The sequence below is a fragment of the Urocitellus parryii genome, chromosome 1, assembly GCF_045843805.1.
Source record: "Urocitellus parryii isolate mUroPar1 chromosome 1, mUroPar1.hap1, whole genome shotgun sequence".
NCBI classification, from domain to species: domain Eukaryota; kingdom Metazoa; phylum Chordata; class Mammalia; order Rodentia; family Sciuridae; genus Urocitellus; species Urocitellus parryii.
Window position 1 is genome coordinate 275511979 of NC_135531.1, and position 13748 is coordinate 275525726.

Consider the following 13748-nt stretch of genomic DNA (forward strand, 5'->3'; position numbering starts at 1 on the left):
CAGTTGCCAGACTTTCTACTGTAGAAAGCCAGATGAGCTACAGGAAAAGAGGCACACTAGCTGGTGCAATTTGTCTGGCATTTAAGAAGGGAGAAAGGGTAACTATAAGAAATGTTGGGTTTGGTGGCTATTGCTAATATATTGATAAGCATAAATATCAGGTTTAGATCTATTAATCGCCAGCCTAAAGCCAAGAGGCCCTTAAATTTGTATCTGGAAGGCAGACAGGAAGGAAGGCCTGTTGTAGGTCCTGATTTTAAGAATGGCAGAACTCCAAAAAGGACTAAATTCCAAGCTCAGGTGGTCTCTATGCCAAATTCAAGGCCCTGAAACTCAAAACGGGGCTATCAAGGTAGATGCACATGAGAATTTTGAACTACTATACCCTCTGAACCACTGGTCATGAAAAAGAATCCCCCTTCCCCTTGTTGGAAGAGGGAACTACACCCATCCCCATCTTGCTTAAATGAAGACTTTAAGCATGTGGAGGCCTCTCTGCATGACCCAACTGGACAAACTATGGGTGGGGCTGCAAGTTGAAAGAGGGTTTATATTTCAAAGGAGATGGAGATTGGCCAACATTACCAACAGGAGCTAGGAGATTGGTAGAAGATCCTGGAATAAGAAAGGTAAGATGTAAAACTAGATAAGGGGGAATTGTTGATACAGGAGAGCTCTTCTGTGCCACAGACTTTAATCAACCTGGCAGGGGATGATGGTCGTGATTCTGTAGAATAACTGTGGTACATATTAAATGAAGTGGAAGGTAGAGATGCCCAAACTGCTGTGGCAGGCTCTGGGGAACAAAAGCCGAGGGACACTGACATGCTAGTGTGATCCTACTCTACAATGGAAAGACTCATCCGGGAAGTGATTGTGTTCCTCAGCCAATGTTTATTACTTCATATACATCATCAAAAGAGATTTGGAATAGAGGAGCATAAGACGATAGACAGCTACCTCAGTCTAGCCAGTTCTCATGATGAGGCTCATTTCCAATAAAAGTGAGGGCGAGTTTTCAGAAGGAAGGACCTTGAGAGGGTAAGTAGTCGGATTCCCTCAGTTCTTCTCCAAAGGGATCTATGGCCATTTGTTCAAATAACCACATGTCAGGGAAAGAAAAACAGATATTTCAAGAGATGTTGAACACAGGGTTGGAGTTGATGTAAATATCTGGGGACACAGAGCCATCCTGGCCCCTCTGTTAGAGTGGATGGATGTCAGGTAATGTCCATCTCGGAATGGGTGTACTGAATTCAGCCGGCAGTCATTTTCCCAGCTCCTGAATGTGTAATCAGGACACAACAGTCACATGGGTCAGACAACAGTATACTTGTACTAGGGCAAAAGAAATTCTCCTGCTTTCTGTTAAGTAGAGCTCCTCTGGCTGCCGCAACACATTACATTGGCCCACTGTACGGATCAGAGTGTGGTCGTGGGTCTGAAGAGCAAGAAGTATTGAGTATTCTGAATGCCTTGGGTACATCGCGGGCACCACGACTCAGAGACACGACATGTAGGTAAGTTTGAGGGACTCAATGATTTGAAGCATGCTAGGATTTCCCCTCCAAAGTTCCAAACTAGCTAGAAACTCTGGACACTACTCAAAACCAGCTGCCTGAGGGTTCTGAAAGGTGAACACAGCAGGCAGGCTTTGGGGAGAAATCAAAACTTTGAGGGGAAGTCGAAACTCAAAGGGAGCAGCCCGTAGTGAATCCACTTCCTCTTCCTCTAAGAACAGCCACACTCTTGCTGGGTGGCCTAAAACTTTGATAGGAAGCTCTTCTTTCTGCTTGGAAGAGCCAGGAGAAGAGCCCCTCAGAGTAACCAGGCTTTGTGGGGAGTGAGGGGAAAATGTCCAAAAAGAGAGGCTCATAGAAAACATGTGTGTAAACCCTCCCCTGGTCTGTGGATGATACCTGGGGCAAACGGAAATCTGTCAGACCTGGGGCTGAGCTTTTTCCACTACAGACCAAGAGTGCCGTTTGAGCCTAACCACCAGAGTTACCTGCTAAAATAGAGTTCCTGTTTTGGTTCAAGCAAGAGATGGCAATTAGCTACCCATCCAGTCAGTGTAGATGCGGATGGGACACGGGGCGGGGGGTGGGGTTGGGGGCTACAGAGCAATGAACTAGTCAGAGCTGCCAGACCTTTCAATAACAGGTATGTTCAGATTGTCTGGTCTACAATGTTTCATCTGACACGAAACCACCTGTTTCTATATTGCATCAAAATTGGAAATTTCTCTCCTGATCTCTTCATTCACATTTTGCCCTGAACCTCATGGTATATGGGACTGGAAGAGTGTACACCCCTTCAGACAAGGTCTGTGTGTTCTAGATTCATCCTCTCTGGGTCTGTGAGAATGAGACGGAGCCTGAGGCACATGTAGGTAGCATGTAGACGTGTGGCCTGAGTTCTGTAGATTCCAACTGGTTGTCTTTACTTTGTGTTTATTCAGGAAAGACAAGAAATAGTCCTTGGGTTCCTGCATTGTACATTGTCTGAACAATAAATGGTAAATCCAGGCCCCTCCTGCCAAAGCAGCTTAGTGGGTAAGAACCCAACTCCCAATACTTGGTTCTTGTAGGCAAAGTTCAGGGATATCATATTGTCATCATAGCTCAACCCAGAGTCCTTGGATACACGTGGGCCGCTCATTTACCCTGACCCCACATTCAGTGGGCTCAACACCTCCCAGATTTACCATAGGAGAGGGAGCCACAGGCCATAGGCGGTATGTGTGGGAGAGTGCAGACGGGTCTCCATTCTCTCTGGAGGAAGCAAGTCACCAAGTAAACTGAGCCCACCAGCCATTCTGAGCTGGTTAGAGGTTGAGAACTGGCACGTGATCACAGAGAACTTACTGTTTTTTCCCTTAGTACTCCAAGAAAATGGGTGTGTAGCAAGTGAGATGGGTGGGTTTGCAACTTGATTGTCGTTGTTTTGAGAACCAACACAACCGTGCCAAGCATTTCCCCCCAAAGCCACAGTATCAGCAGACCCTGGAGGCCACCTGCTCCTAGGAGCTCTTCCACCTGTTGGCTTTGGAGCCTGCCTTTACCTGATAAGCCTAGTTGCACAGCAGGGCACCAATGGCCTGCTAGAGCCCTTGGGCCACCCTCCTGTGTGGTCCACTTCATGACCTGTCTAGACCCAGTGGTTGGCCTGTGCTGGGGCCCTTTTGGGTGCCCACCTGCTTCACAAGTGCAGTGTTGTACCTGTGAGAAGCACGTGCACCAGGCAGGGGAACAGTACAGTAGTTTAGAGACCTCTGTGGCCTTCGGGAGAGCTCGTTATACTTTACTTTGGAGTTTCCCTAAACCATAACTGTGATGGTTGGTCAGTTATAAAGGCCAATTTATGCTCTGTGCAAGTCTATGCTCTGTGGAATTTTTGTGACCCTGGACACCGGTTCCCTGGGAGAGCCCAGGTATTCCAACTCGGCCAGCTCCCGCCCACCACATTTTCTAGCAAGTGCTTCCGTGGGTAAGGCCACCTCCCTCTCTTCCCTGTACATCTCTCCTAGATGCCGGACAGAAGGTATATATCAGCGCTTATTAGAAATACACTTAGGATAAATATTCTTAGGATGCCAAGTCCTCTATGCAGGGACAGTTGGGTTGATCCTCTTCCATGATTGAGTCTCCTTAGGACAGCTCATTTCCTGTGCCCTAACAACCAAGTCTTCATGAAGCAACCCTTCCCTTCTCCACCACATCTTTTATTCTGTTCAGCAACAATGAGGTCCCTACCACGGACCCCCCACTTGAAAAAAGCACCCACTTATGAGCCAGAACAAGTGGAAGGCAGCTACCAGTGGGCTCCTTCCGTGTGCTTGGTGGAGGCCATCTCTCACCACACACGCCTCACCTGGCTCTCCCAGGATCTGATAAAGTCCAGAGTTATTCTGGCTCACCACTCTTAGTAATGGACATTTGGAGGGATTTGCAGAAATATTAGCAATGGCCGTTTTGTAAGAGGCTTCACTTTTATTCAAGTGGTTGTGCAACCCAACTGCCTCCTCCTCCAGTTCCTGCAGCCATGCTGTTTCCTCTGCTTCTGTAGCACCCAGCTCCATAGACCCCAGGCTCCCCAAGAGGCACCTGTTGGGCCCTAACTAGGATGAAGTGTTTCTCCCCCTCTCTGAGAGCAGCCCTAGTTCCATCTTGTCGGGGGTTAACAGCACGGAGCCATCCTGATCCAGATCTCCGAGTGTTGGCAGTGAGTGCTAACTGGTGCCCACGACCTCAGCAAGCTGCCCCTGGGAATCCCCAGGGTATCCAGAATCATGAACTCTGAAGCAGGTTGCTGTTTTTCAGAGAGGTAGGATCCTAAGTTAGCAAGAGTTGGGTGAAGCTAAGACGTTTTGATTCCGGTCCTTCAGGAGTGAGAGGACACTGAATGGTAGAGGAAGGTGAGGGCCACCCCCAAGGAGACTGGGGTGCGTGAGGCAGGACTGGGCAAGGGCATTTCCTGAACTTCTCAGCATAACCCACTCCTTGAACCTCTCAGGCCTTCCTTTAAAAGCTCATTCTGCGCCATCTGTTTTTGCAGCTTATTGAATGTTTTAAACACATTTTAAATTACAAGATCTACATATTTGGAAAGGACCTCAGGATTATGCTGTGGGGGCCGCAGGGGAGGGAGGTGGGCAGGTTTGAGGGCTTCAGCCTCCAGGGAGGCGGAAAAGGAAGGGCCACCCTGGTGCTCCCAGTGGGATGCAGCTTTCTAGGAAGACAGAGGGCTCCGCAAGGATGGATGGCCCAGAGGGCAGCACCTCCCTCGGGATTTGAATCAAGAGGTCTCTGCTAGACGCAAGCCCAGATATGCTCACGGACTGTCAGATATTAAAACTTCCCGAACTCAATCTCTTACTCGGTTCATCTTTATTTAGAATGAAATAACAGAGCTTCTACTACAAATATCAAGGCATTTGGGTTGTTTTTGAAAAGAGAAGGATTTTTGATTTCTGTTTCCAACAAAGGACAAAAGAACCCAGGTGTAAGGAGACTGTAATGCTGAGTTAGGCCACTAGAGGGAAGTGTAGACTTGGCTGGAGCCAAGTCCAGGAGCCAGGTGGGCTGTGGGCTGATGGGAGAGGGACTCTGCTGCACTTGGTCAGTCTGTGCCCACCCTGGCTACCTGGGGACCATAGGAAAGAAGCAAGAGTAGTGTCACTGGACTCTGGGGATCCTGATTCTGCAACCAGTAACCAGGGCACAGGATACAGCTGTCCTTGTTCACTTGTGGCTACAACAGAGGATAAACTGAAGGGCCGTGGGTGATGATGCAGATTGCAGGTGGGGACTGGAGATGTGGCTGGGCCAACCTCCTCCCTTCTGCCGCACAAGGACTGAGGGCTTCTGTGGAGGTGTTTCTCGTGGCTGGACCCCAGACCTTCAGAAGGTGGCCAGATGGACCTCCCACCTTCTCCAGTGCTTCCCTTCCCTTCTTCACTCCTCAGAACCCCTCACCCTCAACCCGTTCCTCTTCTGCGATGGTCTCTGTCTCTTCCTATCCATCCCTTCCCCAGACATTCTCTTCTTCCATAGAAATAATCCTTTCCACCCCTAATCATCCCTCTTGCATCTTGCAAACTTTGCGGGTTGGAGTGACCAAAGCTCTACACCCCTTAGCCCAGTCGTTGAAGTTCTGTCAAGCAAAGGGCAGGGTGGGGAAGGAGTGAGGCTCAGTCTCACCACAGTCTTTATTATTTTTTTTATTATTGGTAATATTTATTTTTTAGTTGTAGTTGGACATAATACCTTTATTTGTTTATTTTTATGTGGTGCTGAGGATCGAACCCAGGGGCCTTGCATGTGTGAAGCAAGCGCTCTACCGCTGAGCCACAACCCCAGCCCCCTCACCACAGTCTTTAAAAGCCCAAATATTGCCACCGAGTACCACTAAGCCAGGGGGATGATTGCATCATGGTGACGTAGTTGTAAGGGGTTCTGATCCTCAGCCTCTTCACCCATGTGGGGCTCAGGTAGGAGAGAACTGGAGGGAGAGACACAGACCATGGGCTAAACATATTTAGGGGCAGGAGGCCCCCACATGCCATCCTTTTCCCCCACCTGAGTTCTAACCCAATTGAGAGATGGGCAAAAAGGAGGTCAACAAACCTCCTTCATTCCTGATGAAAGTGGAATTGGGGACTTGCTTAGGTGAGTGGTAATCAAGTGATTCCCCAAACGGAATCTCAGAATTGGCCTTATCTACACGGTCGCCAGCTGCTCCAGTCAACCACATGGCCCAGCCCCACGCTGGACCCTGTCCTGGTGCACCCAGCTTGGGGGTGTTAATAGAGCCCCAGTCTCTGCAGGTGGATGGCTATGGAGAGGCTCGACCAGGGGACACTCCCACCCACCAAGTCCTAGTTGAAGAATCTGCCCCAGAAGAAGGGAGGGGGCAGGTGTGTTGTGCTGATCCATGTGCTGCCTCCCAGAAGGAGACTCGGGAGGCCCCTGCACTCACTCTCCATGTGCCCACCCACAGGAGGGAGGCCCGACTCTCCAACCCTGGCTTCCAGGCTCCTGGAGCTTGAGCAGACGTAGAGACCTGACATGTTCACGTCAGCGCCCAGCTCTGCACTGGCTCTGGCCAGCCTACTACATGGGGATGGCCGGGGGATTCTCCAGGACAGGCTGGTGAAGTCTGTGCCAGAGCACACCCTGCCCCATAGAGACCGGACAGAGGACAGCTGTGCCCAATGAGGCTCAGCTGACCAGCCCCTCTGCCCCAGAGAGAAAGCGCATGCGGGGTGGCGGTGTATGTACCTGTCGGCACGAGTAGGTACCTGTAGGCACAGTGGCCCCGCCCACTGGAAAAGATGTCCTCATCAGTGCCTGGAATCCGCCCCATCCGTTTGGAGCTCACTCTTCTGAGGAAAGAAAGATAAGTGGATCAACGGTAGGAACCTCTGTCCTCCCCCCACAGTGTCAAGCACCCTTGCTCACCACCAGGAGTCGCGTTCGGTGGACCGTGGTGTGAAACTATCACTTTCGAGCTCTGGCCACTTCTGGCCTCTGAGTCCTCTGCCCTTTGCCCATCCCATCCTGGCCCTGGAGTCTGCACACCCTGGCTGCCGGCTGCATCCCTGACTGTGCCCCAGCCAAACAGGCATAACTGGGAGGCAGAGGTCCCCCCATTGGGTCCCCCTGCCCTTTCACTTCTAGACCCCCTGGGCTCCTTCCTCCATCCTCCTCCACTGAGAGGTCCAGTGACTTCTTTGATACCCAGTGTCTCTTCCTGAGCCCTTGCTGATGCAGAGCAGCTCCAGTCAAGGCACCTTACACCCTTGCACCTAAAATGTCAGTCCTAGCCCTAACCTGGCTCAGCATGTGGCCCCAGGGGCTTGGAGAGACCTCCCCTGCCTCTGGCTGATGCCTAGGAATGCCAAGGGTGTTCTGCCTCCTTTGTAAGGCTGAGCACGTCGGCTCTCTCCAGCTCTGGTCTGAATGTCAGGACCTTCCTGAGTTTAGTCCAGTCTCCCCCATTGGCCCGAGAGGTTTCCAGCTTTCCCTCCTGGAAGAAGCAGCTGCCATGGAGATGCTGGGACTCACTAAGTCGCTGGTTGTAAGGAACAGCCACAGACACAGGCGCAGGCAGAGGCAGGCTTAGTCAGACTGGACACAACTGATAAGGGCCATCATCTGGAGACAGACAGAGGGGACACCTGGGAGTGGCCCTGCTTGTCCCTGGGGCCCCCTTCCCTGCCTGCAGGCCTCCATCCTCCCGCTACACTTCAGGAGCGCCGGAGCCCGTGGGCCGAGGGAGGAGGGAGGACTAGCTTGGCAGTGGCCCATCAGAGGTCGAACAAATACTTTCACTTCTCTTTTCCCCAACGGGGCGGGGCGGAGCGCTGTTTGGTGAGTCAATCCCAGGGCCCACTTCCTGCTCAGGGTCGGGCAGCCACACTGGACACAGGCGGGGGAGACTGAGGGACAAGGGGTCACCCTCCCAGACCCAGGCAGGTCCAGGGCAGGAGGATGGCAGACGGGGCTGGCGACCCGAGCACCAGGTGAGTCTCTCTCCTCCCTTGGATTTCTGTCTCTGGCCGTGTGCTGCTTGAGTTCAGCTGGGGTCTAAGGGGGTACTGTGGCTCAGTCCCGCCCCACGGGAGCCAGGTCTGCACTAGATGAAGTAAGAGCTAGGAGAGAGGAAGAGGGGTTTTTTAAAGGAGCAGGACGGCTGTCGGCTGTCGATGTGAGTTCAGCTCACCACTCAGGAGTGTCTTGTTTTGCAGTTGCTGCTCAGGGGCGGACTCTGTCCCTCCCAGCAGGGATTGGCCATTTCCCATGACCTCTGAATGCTCCCAGTCCTCCCCCACCTCCCTCCACCTTTCACAGGTCACTTCAGAGAGGGTAGGTGGGGCAACACCAGCTCCAGGGTAAACATCTGGCACCTTTTCCAGCAAGCCTGGGGTGCTATGGTCCAGCACCTGCAGGGGACTAGCTTTGTCAGATCGGGGCTGTCCCTGTGCTGACGCTGACGGGGTCTGAGCTCTTTCTCTGTTTATCCTGATCAAAGGGAAAAAAAAGAGAGAAAGGGCCCATGAGGAGAAAAGCTAGTGCAGGCCGAGTTTTATTTTCACTTTGATTTTCTGTTCCTGGGTAGGTCATACCTCTGACAAGAAAAACAATAGAAATTCTATCTTTTCCTCTGTAGTGGGCTCAAAAATAACAAGACTTGATTTTTTTTATGTCTACAAAAGGAATACACTCTACAACCTTGCTCATAAAATTTCAAACAGCATAGAGGTCTACAATGGGAAAAAATTCCCTTCTCACTCACTTTCAGCTTCCGGTCCCAGGTCTGTGAGAAGTCTGGTCTCGTCTTCTCTTTTCTGTGCATTTGTCTAGATAACTTGTTATCATAAATGCATTTTATAATAAATGAGATGATACTGTACATTTTTTCAGCATTTTATATTGCCACTTATTTTAAAAGTGGAAATCTTAGAGATCTTTTCACCTTAATACATGTACATGAACTTTGTTTTTTAAAGCAGCTTTATGCTATTCCATGAGATTGATATAGGTACCATAATATTTAAACCATCCCCTTCTGATGGATATTTAGGTTATTTCCATTGTTCACTTTTACTAAGAGTCTGTGATAATGATTATATACTTTATGTTGGAATTCTACATCATTGTATCAAAACACAAGAAAGTGGAATCACTGAGGCAAAGGGAATCAATGTGTACTTGTTTATAGGCTCAGCTAAATTGCCTTTGTAAGAGGCTGAATATGAATGTATTCTCTTATCAACAGCAGATGAGACGAGCCACCTCCCCACACCCAGCCAGACTTTGTCAAAGTGACAGATGAGGAGGTGCACGTGGTTTTCATCTGTATTTTTCTGATTAGGTAGGAGGTGGCTCGGTCTCTCCCGTTTGTTGGCTGTTAGATTCCCTCTCCTCTTTCAGGTTCATTTTCTTTCCAGTTTTATTTGGGTGTCTGTCCTTTGTTTCATGATATGGGAGATTTCGCTGGATATCCTGGAGAAGTATAAATGTAGCTTCCTTGTCCTAACTTTGTGTGAGGTGGCTTTCGTCTTACGAAAACTTACATTTTAAGGTGCAACCTACGATGGCATTGATTTCATAAGATATAAATAAAGTGGTGTGGGAAGTTACTGATGGATTGATTCCATGAGCACTCCCAGTGTTTAATGATGGCTCTTGCGTTCTTTTTTGGCTGCATATTCGAGCCTACTTTTAGGGGCAAAAGAAAATAAAAAGGGAAAGTTCCTTTTCAAACATTTTTGACAATTTTTTTTCCTTTTCAATTTTATGCAAAATTATATTCCACTGGAGTAACTCCAGCCTTCTCAGCCCAAAGGCTGCTGGATACTTTCCCCTCTCTGATTCTTTCACTTCATGTTTCTAGTGATCACCTTCAGCTTTTCCTCCAGGACAATCACTCAATTTTCAGTAGGTTTATTTCTTGTAATTTATAATTTTAAAAAAACCAAACAAACTGTGTGTGTGTGTGTGTGTGTGTGTGTGTGTGTGTGTGTTTGGAGAGGATCTTAGTTTTTTCCCATAGCACTACAAGCCGCACTTTTAGCTGGGTCCTTTAAATCCATCACCCCTCGTCAGGACGCTGCTTGGCTTGGGGTTTTGTGGGGTGTCAAGCCCTTGGGGGGATGCTCTCCTGGTCTTCTGAGTCATTCTTCCAGACTGATTCTGCCTGAATCTCGCATTCTGCGCTCGTTCATTTTTCGGGTGCTGGCTGTGGTTTGGTAGGCCGTCTCGATGATATCTGCCCCAAGATGCTCACCCAAATGTCGTGCTTGCTCAGATAGAATTGGATTGGATAATTTTTTCACATTTCCTGTCTTATCTGAGACTGCATTGTTTCCCATCTGAGCTACAGTATGAAGTTTCTGTTTTGATTCTCACCTGTTTTTCTGAGGACGCCATCAAGTGATCGCCAGGTAGACAGGAGGGTGGTTATGGTTTGGCTATGAGGTGTCCGCCCAAAACTAACTGTTAATGCAGGAATATTCAGAGATGAAGTGATTAGATTGTGAGACCTTTAACCCAATGCATCCACCCTGGTTCAAATGGACTGATGTGTGAAAACCATGGCAGGTGGGGTGTGGCCGAGGGAGGTGGGTCCCTGGGGGTGCAGCCTGGATGGGCTGGTCTTCCTGTGCTCCCTTTCCCGGTGAGGTCGGCTGTCCATGCACTGCGACTCTGTCCATGCAAACCTTTCCTCTTCTAAGTTCTTCTTGTCAGGTTTTTTAATTTTTAAGGGGAGCTAGAGATGTAATGCAGTGAGTTCCATCCCAGTACTTCCCCACTTCCACACCTAAAAAATTAAAGAACACATCAACCATTTGCACGGTATGGGCCTTGTTTGGATAACCAGATATTTGAAGATATTAAGGAATTAATTATTTTTACTTAGATGTTATAATGGGATTGTGCTTATTTTTTGCAGTACGAGGGACTGAACCCAGGGCCTCACGCATGCTAGGCAAATGCTCTACCACGGAGCTACAAGTCCAATCTTTTTACCCCCGTAGTTTTATTGAGGTAAAATTGAAGAACAATAAAAGGCATATATTTGAAGTCTGCAATTTGATCAGTTTTGACATGTACGTAACCAATATAATCAATATAAAAAACATTTCCATGGCTTTTTAAAAATCTGAAATCATGAAGACTGTGTTTCCTGCATGATTACATTAGAAACCAATCACCTTAAGATATATAGAAGAACCCCTCCCCACATCAACTATTTCAAAATTAAATAGTGCACTCATAAATATCTCTGAGGTCAAGGAAGAAAATACAAGTAAAGTAAATAAAAAGTGCTCTGAAGTGATAATAAAAGCTTAAGATACCAGGATCTCTGGGATGAATCAGTACTCAGATGAACATTTAAAATACTTGTGTCAGAAAGAAGCTAGAATAGCAAATTATTTTCAAAGTAAGTAGTAGGAGGGAAAAAAATTAAGAGTAGGAGCAGAAATATATGAAATAGAGAAGAAAAAATACAGCTAAAATTTGATAAAAATCAAGTCTGATGAAGAAAAAAAACAAGGACACAAAAATTAATATCAATGGAAAGAGTGCTGTCAAAATAACCCTACAGATGCTACAAATGAATTAAGGTAATATTACAATTGTATGCCAACATATGTGATAGCTTACATAACATGGTTTATTCAAAGAAGGATTTATGTGCTTCTGAGAAGAAAGTGTATCCAATCACTGATGGATGAAATATTCTGTATATGTCTGTTAAGTCTAAATTATTGATTGCATTATTTATTTCTATAGTTTCTTTGTTTAGCTTTTGTTTGGAAGCTCCATCCAGTATCGAGAGAGATGTGTTAAAGTCACCCAGTATTATTATGTTGTGGTCTATTTGATTCTTGAATTTAAGAAGGCTTTGCTCCATTGTTTGGGGCATAAATATTTATCATTGTTATGTCTTGTTGATATATAATTCCCTTAAGCAGTAAGAAATGTCTTTCTTTGTCCCTTCTAATTAACTTTGGCTTGAAGTCCATTTTATCTGATATGAGGATAGAAACCCCTGCTTGTTTACACAATCCATATGAGTGCTATGTTTTTTCCTATCCTTTCACCTCCAGTCTGTGGATGTCTTTGCCTATGAGGTGAGCCGCATGGAGACAACATATTATTGGGTCTTGTTTTTTAATCCATCTGCCAGCCTTTGTCTTTTGATTGATGAGTTTAGGCCATTAATGTTTAAGGTTGTTGTTGAGATATGATTTGTGTTCTCTGTCATTTTGTCTTAATTCTATTTTTTTGGTGTGTATGGGGGGTACCAGGGATTGAACTCAGAGGCACTCGACCACTGATCCATATTCCCAGCCCTATTTTGGATAACCAGATATTTGAAGATATTTTGTATTTTATTTAGAGACAGAGTCACACTGAGTTGCTTAGCACCTTGATTTTGCTGAGGTTGACTTTGCATTTATGATCCTCCTGCTTCAGCCTCCTGAGCCACTGGGATTACAGGTGTGTGCCACTACACCTGGCTTTTATTTCTAGTTTTTAATTTTACTTAGTTTCTCCTTTGATTGACTGTTCCTTTAGTGTAGTTCCTTCTGTCATTGGTTTTCACTTTTTTTTCCCCTTTCATCTTCATGGAATATTTTATTGAGAACGTTCTGAATTGCAGGCTTTCTGGTTGAAAATTCTTTTAATTTTTCTTTATCATGAAAGTTTTTATTTCATCTTCAAATTTGAAGCTTAATTTTTGCTGGATGTAGGACTCTTGGTTGGCATCCATTTTCTTTCAGAGCTTGGTAGATGTTATTCCAGGATCTCTTGGCTTTGAGGGTGTGGGTTGAGAAATCAGCTGAGATCCATATTGGTTTCCCCCTGAATGTCATCTGATGTTTTTCTCTCACGGCCTTTAAAATTCTACCCTTATTCTGTATGCTGGGCATTTTCATTATAGTGTGCTTAATGTACATCTGTAGTAATTTTGCACATTTGGGGTCCTGTTAATCTCTTGCGTTTGATTTTCCATTTCATTCTTTAGATTTGGGGAATTTTCTGATATTATTTCATTGAAAAGATTGTGTACTCCTTTGGTTTGTACCTCTGTACCTTCACCTGTTCTGATAAATCTTATTTGGTCTTTTCATATTATCCCATAGATCTTGGAAGTTCTGATCATGGTTTCTTTATATCTTCTATCCGTGGCCAACTCTGTTTTCGAGATTATATATTTTGCCTTTATTGCCTGAGGTTCTGTCTTCCAAGTGGTCTAGTCTGCTGCTGATGCTTTCTCTTGAATTTTTAACTTGGCTTATTGTTTCCTTTATTTCAAGAATTTCTTTTCTTTTTCAGACTCTCTCTTTATTGAAGTGATCTTCTGCTACCTGTGTTTGCTTTCTTACATCATCCTTTACTTCTCAGATCAGTTTAATCATGTACATTCTGAACTCCTTCTCTGGTATTTCTTCCACTGTGGTGTCGTTGGATTCTGTTATTGGAGAAAGTTGGTTTGCTTGGGGATATTTGTTCCCTTGCTTTTTCATGTTGTTTGTGTATCTACCCATCTAACAGTACAGATCTGAGGCAGTAGAGTTTATACTCTGTGGACTTTATAGTGTCCCTGAAGTTTTTGGGTATCTCACTGTTTAGGGGGAGACAAGTATTACAACAGCCAGTGCAAACAATATAAAGCATTAAACCAAATAGTTCCAACGATGATGTCTACAATGTTAATTATCACAGTAA

At 46.4% G+C, this 13748-nt stretch overlaps 1 protein-coding gene and 1 long non-coding RNA gene across 4 annotated transcripts in view; one reads left to right on the forward strand and one right to left on the reverse strand.

Annotated features, from left to right (window-relative positions):
• Window positions 1-5754: 5754 nt before the first annotated feature.
• Window positions 5755-8262, reverse strand: LOC113188093 (uncharacterized). Of its 2 annotated transcripts, XR_013342143.1 has the most exons (4): window positions 8227-8262; window positions 7569-7658; window positions 6803-6886; window positions 5755-6003 (listed from the first exon to the last, which is right to left on the reverse strand). It is a non-coding gene; the product is annotated as an uncharacterized LOC113188093 (long non-coding RNA). The 2 variants fall into 2 exon arrangements; XR_003301501.2 differs by lacking the exon at window positions 8227-8262 and having other exon boundaries at window positions 7569-7753.
• The window catches only part of Sp100 (SP100 nuclear antigen), a 96008-nt gene continuing 90080 nt past the window's right edge, over window positions 7821-13748 (forward strand). Inside the window, exon 1 of one of the 2 annotated variants that reach the window (XM_077791098.1) lies at window positions 7821-8026. In XM_077791098.1, the coding sequence (XP_077647224.1) occupies window positions 7995-8026 (32 nt within the window). In that variant the 5' untranslated portion in view covers window positions 7821-7994. The remainder of the gene's footprint in view (window positions 8027-13748) is intronic. The other variant, XM_077791101.1, reaches the window with a different exon arrangement.